Source organism: Elaeis guineensis, chromosome 6, assembly GCF_000442705.2.
Source record: "Elaeis guineensis isolate ETL-2024a chromosome 6, EG11, whole genome shotgun sequence".
In the NCBI taxonomy this organism is placed as follows: Eukaryota; Viridiplantae; Streptophyta; class Magnoliopsida; order Arecales; family Arecaceae; genus Elaeis; species Elaeis guineensis.
Window position 1 is genome coordinate 131,793,684 of NC_025998.2, and position 15,075 is coordinate 131,808,758.

Here is a 15,075-nt window from a genome sequence, read left to right on the forward strand (position 1 = left end):
TTGAATACAAGATTAGTGGATTGGAATTCTCAAGTAGGAGCTTGGGGAGTGGATGTAGGTGCAAGGTTGGCACCGAACCACTATAAATCCTTTTGTTTGGTGTATGTCTAATTGCTCTTCTTTATCTCTTCATTACTCTCTTGCATTCTTGCTCTTGCTATTAGCCTTGAATTAATTCTACTCTCCCTATTTATTTAGCTTTGTCAAACACTTCTCACAAGTCATAAGTGAAGCTTAAAATTTTTAGAAACCCAATTCACCCCCCCTCTTGGGTTGCATAGCTGGGCAACAAAATTAAAGTAAAATATTGCTCCATTCGATCGACTTGATTTTGATCTACGTTCACCTCAGCCTTCTTGAGTCATGGTTTCACCTGGGCTTTCTTTAATTTATATTGAGTGTTCAACCTTTGGGATCTTGGCCTTGGGCTTCTCACCTCAGCCTTCTAAGGTTGGGTTTAGGAGCTGGGCCTTTAGAGTCGACCTCAAACTTTTTGCTCGAGCCTTTAATTTGGTAGCTCAATCTTGGTTATTACTTTAATCTCATCTTTCACCTCAGCTTTGAACTTGGTAGCTCGACATCAGGCTGGATCATCACCTCAGTCTCGAATATCTCCTTATAGATTTGCTGACCTATAAGAAAGGATAGAATGATCGATAAGGGCTTAAAGGCCTCTCAGCATGAGATCTTTAAGTTATAGGAGTGTCTCCCTTTTAAAGCCTTATGGGAGTGTCTCCCTTTTAAGGCCTTGTCCCCCTAGATCTCCTTGGCCCTATTTATATAGGTGATGGAGCATGAATCAATTATAATTTTAAGACAGAAATGAAGAGATTATCGTAATCTATTTTCTTATATAGATTCAAATCTATTATGATCTTCTTCATTATTTGGATCCTATCAAGAATTTAAATTTTTTCATAATACTTTCTATAAATCCATCCATAATATGTAGGTTGATTATATATTATATCAAAAACATTGAACTTATTTCCTACAAACATGATTCTTGTCGTTGTTTTTAAAAAATGAGGCATACTAGCCCACAAAATCATGATAATTGACTTGCAATATACAAATATGAAGAGGAATTGTAAAAAACTAATACATTTATTTTTATGCCATTATGGTTGTTATCGTAGGGTCCGTCAATTTCCTATATCAAGTTATTGAAGTTTTAGCCCATTAAGATCAAGTTAATATTTGAAAATCTATTTTATAAAAAAATTCTTCAACATGCAAACAAAACAATTTTATTAATATTTCTCTAAAATGAGCATATCCCGATGGCTCAATTAGTCAAATAAATAGAATTCATATACACCCTAACTCATGTAGCACTAACATTTTAAATAACAATATTATAACCATTATAGTAGCAGCCATAATGGTTTCATAACCATCATTATGCTTATCAAATCCTATAAGGATATTCAAAGGTGCAAGCTAGCTAAGCCAAGTTGAATAGTTAGAAGTTCGATTTCGATTTGATTTAAAATACTCAAGCTTAAAAATTGATTAAAAATCGATCAAATCTTGATATCCAAGCTCAAACTCGACTAGATGAAAATAAGGCAATCCTCGATATTGATTCAAATGGACTCGAATATCAATCGAACCGTACTCAAATATAAATCGAACCTTAGCCTCTATATATATATATATATATATATATATATATATATATATATATATATATATATATATTTGAATAATCTTGAAAATTTTTGAGCCGATTATCTTATAGGCCAGCCAATGAAGCAAGACAATGTTTCAAAACCTAATTGCCACTGATCACCTTTTCAGAACACGGTTCAATTTATCGGGTTTACGTGCCTGCTCTCACAACGGACTAGCATGTGTCAGAGCCCGCATTTGTGGGAGCAAACCCGTGAATTCTCGCAATTCCAAGGCTAACGCTTGTAAAATCTGATCTATATATATATGCTTCTGGAAGTAGAGTTTATCATCCTCTCTTGGCCGCCTTCCAACTCTCAAGCTCCCCATCGCTTCGGCGCTTCCTTGCTACCAGAGAGGTTGATAGATCGTTCTAGACCCAAATAAACCCTCATTTTTGCTCTCAAAATACAATCTTTTGGTCTCTGTAACTCGATATATCTCTTGTTTTCTTCATCGTTTCAGATTGAATCCGCTATGTTGGCATCTCATATTGATTTCTGGTTTATTTTAAATTTTTTCGATCCTTTGATCGCTTCTTTTCTTCAATTGATCAGTCGATCTAGAGTTATAGTTTTTAATGTTCCCGAGCATTATATGCCAAACAAAATGTGACCAGATTTTAAGCTGTGACAAGTTGTGTAAGCTAAGAGTTACAATTTTTAAGAATTTTCTGGCATTCTGAAGTTTCCTTTATATCTACTTGATTGGACAGTCTCTGGAGAGAAGTGAGGGTAGGCGTGAGTGACTCTGAATGCAACTATTTACTGTATTTCTTTTCTTTATATAAGAATTGAAACATGTCTTGTGACAAGGAACATGTTTTAGAGCATTGGATGGCTCCTTAGAATAGCGTTTGGTTGTCAGAAATAAGATGGAATAAGAATTTATTTTATTTTATTCCTTCAAACATATTATTAAAAAATAGAGTTCATGAATTTTGTAATTCAAATCAAAAATATATTAATTATATTTTATTCTCTTCTATTTAATTTAAACTATTTCATATTAAATCATAAAATATTTTATTCTAGATCTATCATAAAAAATAATTATATCTTATTTTAGATTAAAAAATAATATCATGTTATTTTGGATGAGCCTCCTACATTTTCAATCAAATATAAAATTGTAATAGGGATGATGCGTAGATATTTCAAAAAATTGATATTTTTATTTTAAAAGTACCGTCTTGACTACCAAATACTATCCAGGAGAATAGAATTGAGATTCTCACGACCCTATTCCCTGGTACCGCTACCAATCACCTTTTCAGACCCCTGCTCAACTTGGTTCGCGTCCCTGATGTCACATTGGACTGGTACGTGCCGGTGCCCGTGATTGTGGGGGCAAACCCGTGAATTCTTCGAAACCCAAGGCTAAAGTTTCTAAAGCCTCCCTATATATGCCCCTGAAGTTAGGGTTTTGCTACCCTGCTTGATTCCCTTCCAACTCTCTAGTCGGCTGCCGCTTGAAGCGTCCTCGCATCTAGAGAGGTTGGTAGATCGTTGGAAACCCTAATAAATCTTCGTTTTTTCCGTCAGAACACAATATTTTGGTGGGAATATCTCTTATTTTCTTGTTCGCTCCAGATTGAATCTGCTAAATTTGCCATCTCATATTGATTTCAAGTTTATTTTAGATTTCTCTGATACTTTGATCGGTTCTTTTCGTTATTTGATAAATTGATCTAGAGGTATGGTTCTTAATGTTCGGGTGTTGGTATGGATCTATAGATTATCTTGCAGTCAGATTTGAGAGTTTCTCCAAAATTTCGTTCTATTTTTTTGTTGGATCGATTGCTTATATAATAATTGGTTAATTACTTGCTTACGAATTACGGACTCTTTCGAGGCGAAAAATCAATTAGCTTCATGGTAGATACCGATCATATATTGAAGTTCTGCTCTTTGCTGGTGATAAATTTTTGTTGCCAAATGTTATGGCCTAATTTGTATCTTTGTGCTGATGATTGTAGATTCCCTGGTAGTATTTAGAATCGAGATCACTTGATGCCTGAAGGATTTATTATTACAGATTAGGCCTTTCTCTAAGTCTCCACTTTATCAAAAATTTCCGATTTTCCTCTCAGCTAAATGGAAGGTTTTTTCCAAGAAAACGTTTATCAAAAGTAAATAGGTTTATTCTATTTTAGTTAGTATTTTCCAGCTGCTTTAGATTTTAGCCTGCCTACTTTTCCTTTTTTAGCCAATTGCTTGCTATTGGTGATGTGATATGCTATTTGGCCGAACAAGCTAGTGTTCTAAAACAAAAACTTGTTGGATCAAGTCAGTGACTGACCACTTGAATAATCAACATGTTTCACCTTATGCAATACAACTTAAGGTTTCTATCTTGTTTTCTGACCCCATATTAAATCTCTTTGACTTTATCGACAAGGGGTAGATATATTCCCAGTTGAATGCTTTCTCTTGTTCTCTCGTTGCGTATTTCTATCTTGAGTGGCTGGGTTGATCAAAGGATAAATATACTTCTGTAAAGAGTTGTTGCAGACATTGTAGCTAGTAGCTTTGTTCAGGCTGAAATCTGGGTGCACCTATAAAGTGGCCAATGCAGGGAACTACTTGCCATATAATGAATTTTAGCTTCAAGAATTACTATTTCACCATGTTTATAGATATTTCTATGTTAAAGAAGAGAAATGAATAGGTTCTTTTCTGTAGCAACGTTAATTTTGGTTTCATGTACGTGTATCTATTCATGCTGCCTTATGCTTTCTTTGTATGGATGAATCATCATAATGGTAATTCCAGACAATTAAAAGTTAATGTAATAAGAAACAATATGTTGTGCATGTAATGTTTATGCGGAGACCTTTTCGTTGCCATCATATCTAATTTCCAAATCAGTATGATTTTTTCGTTGGCTTTCAATTTCTTTAGATTGATTAGATCAATTTAAACCATGCTGTTGCATATTCTTTATTTCTCTCTCTTATTGCAATTCTCCAAACTCTGAATAACGTTTATATACTGCTTCTTGGCTCCACACTTACTATTTTTGCACTCTTTGGTTGTAGCCATTGAGCTCTAATGTCATGATGTTCTGTTAACCTAAAGTACATATGCCACTCAGATTTCTTTTGTCTTTCCTCCCTTCTTGGTCTCTTTACTTCTGTTATATATATATATATATATATATATATATATATATATAGATATATATATATATATATATATATATTGAGTTGTGTGCATTGATTTAACCTTGACGTAGTCATGTTATTTGATATTTATATCTAGAACTGTTTAATGATTACTGGCTTTTTCTAGTCAAAGGTTCTGTAGTGCTGCAGGCAGTTTTTGGTGTCCACCATTTATGTTCCCAAGCATTTTATGCCAAACAAAATGTGACCAGATTTTAAGCCGTGACAAGTTGTCTAAGCTAAGAGTTACAATTTTTAAGAATTTTCTGGCATTCAGAAGTTTGTTTCATATCTACTTTATTGGACAGTCTCTGGAGAGGTGCAAATGATTCTGAATGCAGCTACTTAGTAATATGTTTCTTTATGAGAATTGAAACATGTCTTTTGACATGTAACATGTTTTAGAACATTGGATAGTTTCTTAGGAGAATAGAGATTCGATATGTCTTTTTTTTTTTTCCTGTCACCTTCTGTTGTTGCTTCGGTTGTTTCGATCTTTGGTACTGTTAATATTTGGAGTCTGTATTTTAGAATTACTAGATGGTATTGGGTGCAAAATGGTCTAAAGTATTTTCCAGATGATCTAGTACATGAGAAAATCACAGACAATGACATGTTAATTAGATATTCCTATGCTTGCTTTTCAAGATATTTAAACCATTTAGATCAACTAAGCTACAAGTAAATTGTACATTTAGTGTTGCATTAAGTATAATAAAATTGTAAAGACAATTTAGACAAACTGAATAAACCATGTCTTGATTCTGTAGTTGTTAAGCAAATCCCAGCCATGTATTTGCATGTATGTATAGCACACAAACATGTGTGACATTGTCGGCTGCAGAAGGGCCCTGAACAGTAGTGCTTATGCCAATATCACCAGATCTGATAGTGCATTGCCTGCTAAATTTTTGTAACAAACCATTTTTATTACTTGTTAATCTATTTCTTTCAAGCTTTTGTGAACATATTGCTGCCACTGGAAATTATTTTACTAAGATTTGTGTTCAGTTATGCTCAGCTCTCCTTTTTCTTCAATTTATTCTTAACTATCATTAGAATCCCTTAATCATTTTTGTTTATAAAGCCTCTGGAAATTTTTCTGTTCTAATTAGCTTTGATTGTGTTACATGTTACAGCATGGATACTCAAGTTAAGCTTGCTGTGGTGGTTAAAGTGATGGGCCGAACCGGATCGAGAGGTCAGGTGACCCAGGTCAGGGTCAAGTTTTTGGATGATCAAAATAGACTTATTATGAGGAACGTGAAGGGCCCAGTTAGGGAAGGTGATGTCCTTACCCTTCTCGAGTCTGAAAGGGAAGCTAGGAGGCTGCGCTGATGCTACTGCATGGTCTGATCATGCCTACCTTCATGTGATGTTTCTAAAATGGAGCTTCTTGATGCCTTTTGTCATGTTTTCCATTAGCACTAGTGCTGGTTTTTGGATTTTTCTTGTTGGAGTTCATTATAGTTTATGTGTGATGTTGCTACAGAGCCAGACGAAGTGCAACATGGTTGTTTTGTTTCTAGTTTTGGATTTAGCTTAATTTTTGCTTTTATCAAGGTTTTTGAAACTATATACCCTGTGGTCCAAAAATGTTACGTTTCCTATTTGTGCTATGAATCTCCGGCTTCAATTTATGACTTTGTTTGGAGGCAGATCAACGGCATTGCAAATATTTCTTAGGCCAAGGTGTATCGCTGCCCCCTTTAGTTAAAATTATTTGATGCTTTTTTTAAGTGGGATTTTGCTGTTTTGTTTTGGCACCGAACAACTGCTCTTTAGGTTGGAATCTTCCCCGGCAATCTTCGTGTTGTAATGAGTGAGTGATATATCGAAGTGCCTGAGAAATGCTTATGACATGGTTGATTTTGATTCCTGATGCTCCAAGCTCAAGCTGCAGGTCTGTCATGGGGAATCTCACGGCATGCATGGTTTGCAAGTATGAGATGGAAATTTAAGTAGAAATCAGAGTGGAATGTGAGGCAACGATAGGGAATTGGAATTTGATGTGCTTATTCTAGTGACAAAGAAACCCTGCGCTGACTATGTTGAAAAGTGCTTCCTTCGATGCTTTGGTTCCAAACTGCAACATGTCTTAGTCACCCTTAGAGCTTTACATATCTGAAATTCTGAATGCAGTTTTACAGGGCCTGCAAATTTTGACTGAGAGCAAGCGGTGATGCATTTCCAGCTTTGATGTCTCAAACTGGACATTGACAGCGTCTCTTATGCTAAAGCTCTATTACTTTTTGATGGTATCATGTATGATGTCCAGAATGAAGAAAGAGGCTAACTCTGACCATTCAATGCGCAACTTAGGTCTTTTTAATGGATTAAGGACAGCCTTGGATTTGCATGACCATGCATGAACCCTGTTGCTAATTTGAACTTTGATCATTTCATTCTGAGCTCAGGTGGATTCCATTTATGAGTCAACTCACTTCCTTTGTTCTTTGTACCGTACTAATTTTATTATCGGTGCCGATTCTACTGTTAATGTTCTGCATTGACTGAAAATTGACCTAACTCGGTCCCAAGGTGGTTATGCCCTTCGGCCTCGAGTCAGTTGATGCCTGTGGCCCTGGACCGCATTGGTTGGTGATAAACACGTTGTTGTAGGCCGAGTCAGTTGATGCCTGTGGCCCTGGACCGCATTGGTTGGTGATAAACACGTTGTTGTAGTTTACATACATACATACATATATATATATATATATATATATATATATATATATAGGGGGCAAATGCCCAAAAAAGAAGGAAAAATAGGGGGATTTACATGTTTATAGCTGAGAGTAACACACACCATACGTATCAGCCTGAATAAAATTGCACGCAGAGGAAGAGAGAGATATAGTAGAACAGTAAAAAACATTAACCAACAATCGAGCTAACCCATCTGCCGGCTGATTACTTTCGCGCGGCACATGGAAACAATGAAGTGATTTAAGAAGGTGTACTGATAAACACGTTGTTTTGGTGGTAAGAAGATGTTAGTGGAGGTCCAAGGGGGACGTTGGGACCATGCCCTGCAGAAAACATTGCATCCAACGGGCAATTAAGATCAGGCCCCCAAAAGTAGCATAGCGGGAGCCCCCACCGTGCGGACGAGAAGCAGAGCGACGCAATTATTGGGCGAGAGGACTCCAAGCTCTCTGCCCCATGGCTCTCTCCTCCTCCTTCTCCTTCTCCCCCACCTCTCCCTCCTCTCACCGCGGCTCTTGCCCCCTTCCCTCTCCTCGCTTCACTACTAGTACTATTACTCGCCACTTCGCCGGCTTCCACCGCCCTCGGCCTCCTCTTCTCTCCACCAGCGCAGTCGCTTCTCTCCGCGATCTCTCGAATCCTTTCTCCGCTTCACTCGCCGTTTCTCGCGGCAAACCCCGTACTGGCGGAAGCCATACACGTTTCTCTATCAAGGTTCCCCGCATTCGCCCTCAGACATTCAAATTTCTAGCACCTACTTAGATTCTCGTTTTCTTTCATCTCGGTGTATGCTCTTACTTTGCCATATGCTGAATACTTGGTTAGATGTTCCAATTTGTAATTATTCTTCGTCTTTTTATGTTTTCCTCGAGAAGAATCGGGATACAACTAGAATTGTTGTTAGTGACACATATAAAAGGGGAAGAAAGAAATGGAAATGGTTATATATATGTATACTTTTTTGAAAGAATTCCTATAATCGAAGGAGAAAGCTCAAATCAACTTGGAATGGTGATCAGGCATGTTCTCAAGCGAGTGCTGCTGGGTCTAGTCCATTGTCAGAAAAAATTTCAGAATTGAGAGATTCATGTTGGAGGTTTTTGAGGCCTCATACCATCCGTGGGACGACTTTGGGTTCCATGTAAGCAATTAAAATCTTGGCCGACCTAGCATCGTTTCATCATTGATTTCTTTGACATCAATCTTGCTTGCATCTCTTCCTAGTACTGATTGTTGTACCCTTCTCTCATGTACATCTTTGCTTGATGACAGAGCTTTGGTTGCAAGAGCTCTGATAGAGAACCGGGAGCTGATAAATTGGTGGTTGACATTCAAAGCATTCTATGGACTTGTAGCGCTTATCTGTGGCAATGGTTATATAGTTGGAATCAATCAGATTTATGATATTGGAATAGACAAGTATGTTGAATTATATTCGCGCATTTCACCTTATGTACATAATAGCTGTTCAGCTTCATGTATGTGTCGTACTCTTCATGAGTCAAAGAACTCGCAGAAGATCTTCTTTTGACCTTATGCTGCTTTAAAAAAAATACCTTCTGTTTCTTGTATGTGCTTCCTGAAAGGCCTCAATTGATGCAAATGTCTATATTTGTCCATATATACATGCCTATGATTTTTCTTCTTGTTACAGGGTGAACAAGCCATATTTGCCTATAGCTGCGGGGGACCTCTCAGTGCAGTCAGCATGGATTTTGGTGTTATTTTTTGCGGCTGTTGGCCTTCTGATTGTCGGATGGAACTTTGGGCCATTCATTTCTTCTCTCTACTGTCTGGGACTTTTCCTTGGCACTATATATTCTGTTCCTCCATTTAGATTAAAGAGATATCCTGTTGTCGCATTTCTTATTATTGCCATGGTATGCTTTGCTATACCTTTTTCTCTTGTTTCCTTCTGAATGTATGCTTACTCTTATTCATTCTAAAGTTCTGAGTGCAACAAGGCTGCAGTCAATCTTTTTAACATGATCAAAGGATGATACCGGATGAACAAGTATCAGGGTCATTGCAAATGGATGAAACAATCAGTTGGCAAATAGTGAAACAGTTTATTACAATACACACATCCGACACAGAGATATATACAACTGTGCATGTACCATGCAATCTGTACAGTTGGTATCTACAACTCCTGATAGTGTGGATTGACAGTTTGGCATCATAGGTTCTAAAACCACTATGCCTTGTGAACCTGAAAGTGGCTTGATGACTTTTCCCCCTAAAAGCAATATTAGAGATGGTGTTATGCTGGGTTTTTATTACTTACTTATTTAGATGCATATTGTTGGATTTTCTGTCATTATCCATTCTATCTTTTTGTCTCTTTTTTGCTTTTCTAATATTTGTCCGATCCTGTTCTAATTTGAATTACTTAAATTTTTAAAATTCTTTGGTGCACCTTTCTCAGTTACTTGATTTTGATAAAACATTCTAGCATATTGCTTTGTTTTCAAACTTGGCTGGCTTTTGTTTGATATCAAGTGATTTTTATCCATTGTTAAGCTCATAAATGCCACAAATGATAAAAACAGTGGAACCATTTGAGAAATTTGCAATTTAATATGCATGGGAAATTATATTTGGTTGTTTATTTCGCTTCATGAATTGGTAAAATTGAAATCGTATGGGAGAATTCTTGGATCAAGTACAAAAGAAATGTTATTTCCACTTCCTTATGGATGTATTTGCTTGTTATATTCTAATAATTTGTTTTTTAGGATTTGACTTGAATTATTAGTATGGCCCAAAGAATGTCTAATGCTGATCATTTTTTTACATATTTTTGTTAATCTTGATTTCATAGGTACGTGGTTTTCTTCTGAATTTTGGTGTATATTATGCTACTAGAGCTGCATTGGGTCTTACATTCAGATGGAGGTAAAAATCTGTTCATTGGTTCGTAATATCGCTAGGTAACCTATATTATAAATTCAAATTTAGATATATAACATGCTCAAATTAATACCAATATTTTTTCGAACAAACAAGTCAAAGTTGTTTTGCATCTCACTGCAGATGCATCCACATGGTGATGTCTAACTCCATGTAATGTCTTTCTATCTGCAGCTCACCTGTTGCTTTCATCACAACCTTTGTGACGGTATTTGCTTTGGTTATTGCTATAACCAAAGATCTTCCAGATGTAGAGGGCGACCGCAAGTGAGTAACTTGGAATGTCCTATAACTGTGGATTGCATGAGATGCCTGCCTTTTTCATGTCACTTTGCCACTGTGTTGCATTCCTTTCTACCCTCACAAATTTCTTAAAGTTCAGTCTTGTTATCAAATCGATAAAGCAACCATTTTCCTATTTTAGAATAGTTCTCTTGCAGTGCCTATTAACAGGTCACTTGCTAGATCCTTGCCAAATTCTCATTAAGAACAGAAAATTTATCTAAAAGTCTATTTGGTCTTTGTCCTTCTTGACATATATGGCAATGACAGATATTGGTATAGCAGCCCATCACAGATATACGTGCATTAGATATGCTTGTTATGTTGTCATTGTTGAACTCCTGTATTATTTATTTTGGCATCATTTGATATGCATTATGCTTGTATATCGATGTGCACTTAGTGTGGGTACATGCTCTTGAGGTTTGCATGCTATAATTGTATATGTTGCCTGCATGTACTAGGAAATACTTACTTCTTGGTCCTTACTTAACCTTAAGTTTCAATTTTTTTTTTTTCCTTGATCACAGATGCTGTTGCCTAGTTGACTGTTTGTGTTTTCATGCTTCTTTCTCCCCTTTTTATCTTATTATAATATCTTTAGTTTCTGCACCTTGAATCTTCCCGATTATTTTTTTTTTTTTTTTGCCTTTTCGATAGTCATTTCATTATATTGATTAAGCTAGGTGATTTTGGTTTATTGATTGAGATTAAATGCCGTTGAAATTTTTGTCTTTGATTATGCTGGGCGAGACAAATATCTGTTGCATGCTTAGAAAATACCATGTCAACTCATCAGCCTAAACTGATGGGAAGTGAACCACATCTAACATTCACGTATGTGGACAAGCTATTTCTAGAACAAAATACCATTTGCATTCCCAAGAATTTAGGCTTCCTGCAACTTAAAATGCCACATGCCAGGTAGACAGTGCTGCAGCAATATTTCCGTATTTCTTTCTTTTGATTACAAAACATCAAGATATTATTGTCTGTCGTATATTGAATATTTGTACCATGTAATTTTATGTTTGTCATGGCTGTATATAATTTAATTGTTTTTTCCAAATCCATGCCTTGCATTCTTTCCTGTAGGTTTAAAATATCAACCTTGGCAACAAGGCTTGGAGTCAGAAATATTGCATTTCTTGGTTCTGGGCTTTTGCTGGCAAATTATCTGGGTGCTATTCTTGTAGCAATTTATATGCCTCAGGTGAACATACTTTTTTTTTTTTGAACCTTCTATCGTAGGTTTTGATTTCTCCTTGATCTGTTTAATTGTTCTTATACCTAATATCCATGATGATTTTTCTTCAAGTGGTCTAGAATCTGGGAGTTTTTGTCCGTGTAAGAATAATAGGCGACCAAGTTAACACAAGGAGTGATTTCGTCAGTTGTCAGTTTTTTTATTGGATTAGGTTGTGCTTGAAGCTGAACACCATGAGACATTTTATTCTGGAGATACGCAAACTGAATTATACAACCATCCCTTTTTGAAATTGTGGTTTGAAAGCTGTCTTTTTGCATTGCAGGATTTCAGACGCAGCATAATGGTGCCTGCACACGCTATCTTTGCATTATGGCTGATTTTCCAGGTCTTTTCTTGTCCGTTTTATTAACTTTAGTGCATATATACATTACATATCTATTTCCTTGAGTAGCATTTCACTATGCCCCTGGATCTGCATGATTAATTGCTTCCAACCTTTTCTTTATTTAGCACGTACATTGTATGATAATTGATGTAATGAAGTGGCTAGGGCAATAACCAACAGTGCTAATTTTTCTTATTGTTTTCCTATCAGTAAAGAACAAATTACTTATCTTTTCCCTTCCAGGACAAAAAGGCTTATATATTAATATTTGAAATTATTTGATCAAAAACTATTTTAAGAATGGCCAACAAGATTCTTAAAAATAAAAAAGATTGCTTCTAATTAAAAGTTTCATGCTATTTTTCATTAGTGACCAGCATACTAGCAAGAAATAACGAACTATATTTTTTGGTAGAAAGAAATGATGAACTATATAATACCAAAAGAGAAACATAAGAATATGTATAGAAAATACAAATTCTTCAGAATTAATGCTTCTGCAACCTTATCAATTTGACAAAGATTTGCACATAGTGGATCCAATAATTGAAACAACAAAAATCTTCCTTTCTTTCTTTTTTTTTTTTTTTTTAAAGAAGTTTCTGAAGATTATGCTGGATTTCATCCATAGATGTAATGATTTTAACACTGTTTTTGCTACCTAGAACCATATCAACTACTTGATTCTTGTCATGCTTCCATGATGCCCACTCTAAATTATTGATGTTGAAACCAGCACACATCCTGATAACTCGCATGGCATATGTATATGCTCAAGAGTATCCTTCCTTTATTAAATAAGGTGGGCAATCTTTTAATGGACTAACTTCATTTTCTGGGTGCATATGGTTTCAGGCATGGGTTCTGGAACAAGCAAAGTATACAAAGGTAGAGTTTTTTTCTTTTTAGTTTTTTTTTATTTTACACAATCGTTATATTTATTTCTCGGTCACTTATATATGCTGTGTTTATGAAGAATTGGAATAATGGTATTATTTATGTGTGACTGCAATGTTATTTATGCATGACTGCATTAGGGATTCACATTTTAATGGATTGCAAGAAGTGCAAATATCTCAATTAGACCTATCAGTTCAGGAGAAGAGAAGCATAGTGAAGCATGCTAACATCTCTCTCTCTCTCTCTCTCTCCCTCTCTCCCCCTCTCACTCTCATTCATTAGATAAATAACCTGCAAACAAAAAGAAAGAACATAAAGGTTAGTAGTTATTGGCAAATAATTTCCATCCTGCATCAGTGAAGAAGCAACAGTAGTTACTAAGAAAAGCATTTTCTCCTTTCAGACCTGAGAAAGTGATATTTTGATGGACAGAAATGGCAAGTAATCTCCAACTTCATATAATTTTCACCACTTGATGGAGATTACCATAATGAATCCTTGTCATTTGATGTCTTGTTTTACTCATTGTTTTTCCTCTAGAAGATATAAAGCTATACAAAATTACTTATTTTAATGGGATAATGATGCTGCAGCATTGATCTCTTCTTTTTGAGCTTTGCCATTCAGGAGACAGACATTTTTGTACAAGCATAACAAACAAAAAAAATGAAGTCCTGTAATTTACAAATACTCCCCAACTAGAAGACCTTTTTTTTCTTACCTGACCATAATCTGCGTTATAAGATCTGATTTGGGCCACAGAATCCTTTATCAATATCATTTATGTACCATGGGTTGAAGTAAAAGATCTGAAAAGCATCAGTATCGGATCTCAAATATCAAATCTCAGTAGGGAGAAAGAGAATAGGAGGAAGGAGGAGAAGAAGGCAAAGGGAGATGGCAACTCAATATTCTTGAATCTCAAAATTCAATAATGCAAATTATATCTCAATTAGCACGGTACTGAGTTTGTATAGAGACAACCCAAAATCCTAATAAGAATCTATATAGAAATAAAATACTAAAGCTCTTATAAAATTCTAATCCTAGAATCCACATAAAAATAAAATTCTCTCATAAAAAGACAGCCGGGTGTACATCATTTTCTGCATAGTTTTTGCCTTCTTGGGTTTATTGTTTGTCAAATTATTGGACAAAGTTAGCTTGGTGATGCTCTTGATCGTATGCAAGTGCATACCAGATAGGTATCACATACAAAATCAAATTCCAAACAGTTATGTTATTCGCTGAACAATCAAAACCTGAAGTATATATTATCATCTCGCCAGATGATATATTCTTTTTTCTGTTTTGCAGGAAGCAATTTCGCAATTCTATCGGTTTATTTGGTACCTCTTCTATGCTGAATACACCATATTTCCACTTATATAGGCAAGTAAAAGTTTTTTAGTTTATTGTAGGATTTAGATTTTCTGCCACATCTGGATACAATGAGTAATTATGAGTTTGTTCCCATTGGCAGCTTGAGATCAATCCACATGTAGTACAAAGTGCAGTCAAAAACTGAGGACCCAAGATCATCGGTGTAAAATGATCTATAATGAGCATGGTTTGCTGCTAGGAATGGACTCAACGATAGCGGAGGATCTTGTCAAGACATACTTGAACCTAATCACTACTCATTTTTACTTGTTTTGTACCTGCTACTTATGGCTATCAAGGAAGAGTCAAGTAGTTTCAAGAAGTGCCATGCATTAGACAGGCTTAACCATTGCTTGGAAGGTGTTGATGCCCAAAGAATGTTACTATTTTCCTGATTAAGAACCCCATAGTGTGTTATCTGCTAATTTCTCTCGGCATATATCGGTGTTAATC

General features: G+C 35.8%; 2 protein-coding genes across 3 annotated transcripts; both read left to right on the plus strand.

Annotated features, from left to right (window-relative positions):
• Positions 1–3,122: 3,122 nt before the first annotated feature.
• On the plus strand, positions 3,123–6,480 carry LOC105046457 (small ribosomal subunit protein eS28). Of its 2 annotated transcripts, none has more exons than XM_019851072.3 (2): positions 3,123–3,170; positions 5,980–6,480. In XM_019851072.3, the coding sequence occupies exon 2, from the start codon at positions 5,981–5,983 to the stop codon at positions 6,176–6,178; it is 198 nt and encodes a 65-aa protein (XP_019706631.1). In that variant the 5' UTR covers positions 3,123–3,170; position 5,980; the 3' UTR covers positions 6,179–6,480. The 2 variants fall into 2 exon arrangements, with proteins under 2 accessions (XP_019706631.1, XP_073115993.1); XM_073259892.1 differs by having other exon boundaries at positions 3,144–3,232.
• A 1,426-nt stretch (positions 6,481–7,906) lies between these two features.
• LOC105046456 (probable homogentisate phytyltransferase 2, chloroplastic) lies at positions 7,907–15,059 on the plus strand. Its single transcript, XM_010925054.4, has 11 exons — positions 7,907–8,263; positions 8,569–8,690; positions 8,822–8,968; positions 9,204–9,429; positions 10,374–10,447; positions 10,637–10,729; positions 11,840–11,957; positions 12,277–12,339; positions 13,195–13,227; positions 14,557–14,631; positions 14,723–15,059. The coding sequence occupies exons 1-10, from the start codon at positions 8,006–8,008 to the stop codon at positions 14,629–14,631; spliced, it is 1,209 nt and encodes a 402-aa protein (XP_010923356.1). The 5' UTR covers positions 7,907–8,005; the 3' UTR covers positions 14,723–15,059.
• Positions 15,060–15,075: the final 16 nt, after the last annotated feature.

Excerpts from the sequence above, each read along its gene's own strand:
- LOC105046457 (XM_019851072.3), top strand. The coding sequence starts at position 5,981 with ATGGATACTCAAGTTAAGCTTGCTGTGGTGGTTAAAGTGATGGGCCGA.
- LOC105046456 (XM_010925054.4), top strand. The coding sequence starts at position 8,006 with ATGGCTCTCTCCTCCTCCTTCTCCTTCTCCCCCACCTCTCCCTCCTCT. Across the intron at positions 8,264-8,568 it reads ATACACGTTTCTCTATCAAG|GCATGTTCTCAAGCGAGTGC; the intron begins GTTCCCCGCATT and ends AATGGTGATCAG. Across the intron at positions 11,958-12,276 it reads TAGCAATTTATATGCCTCAG|GATTTCAGACGCAGCATAAT; the intron begins GTGAACATACTT and ends TTTGCATTGCAG.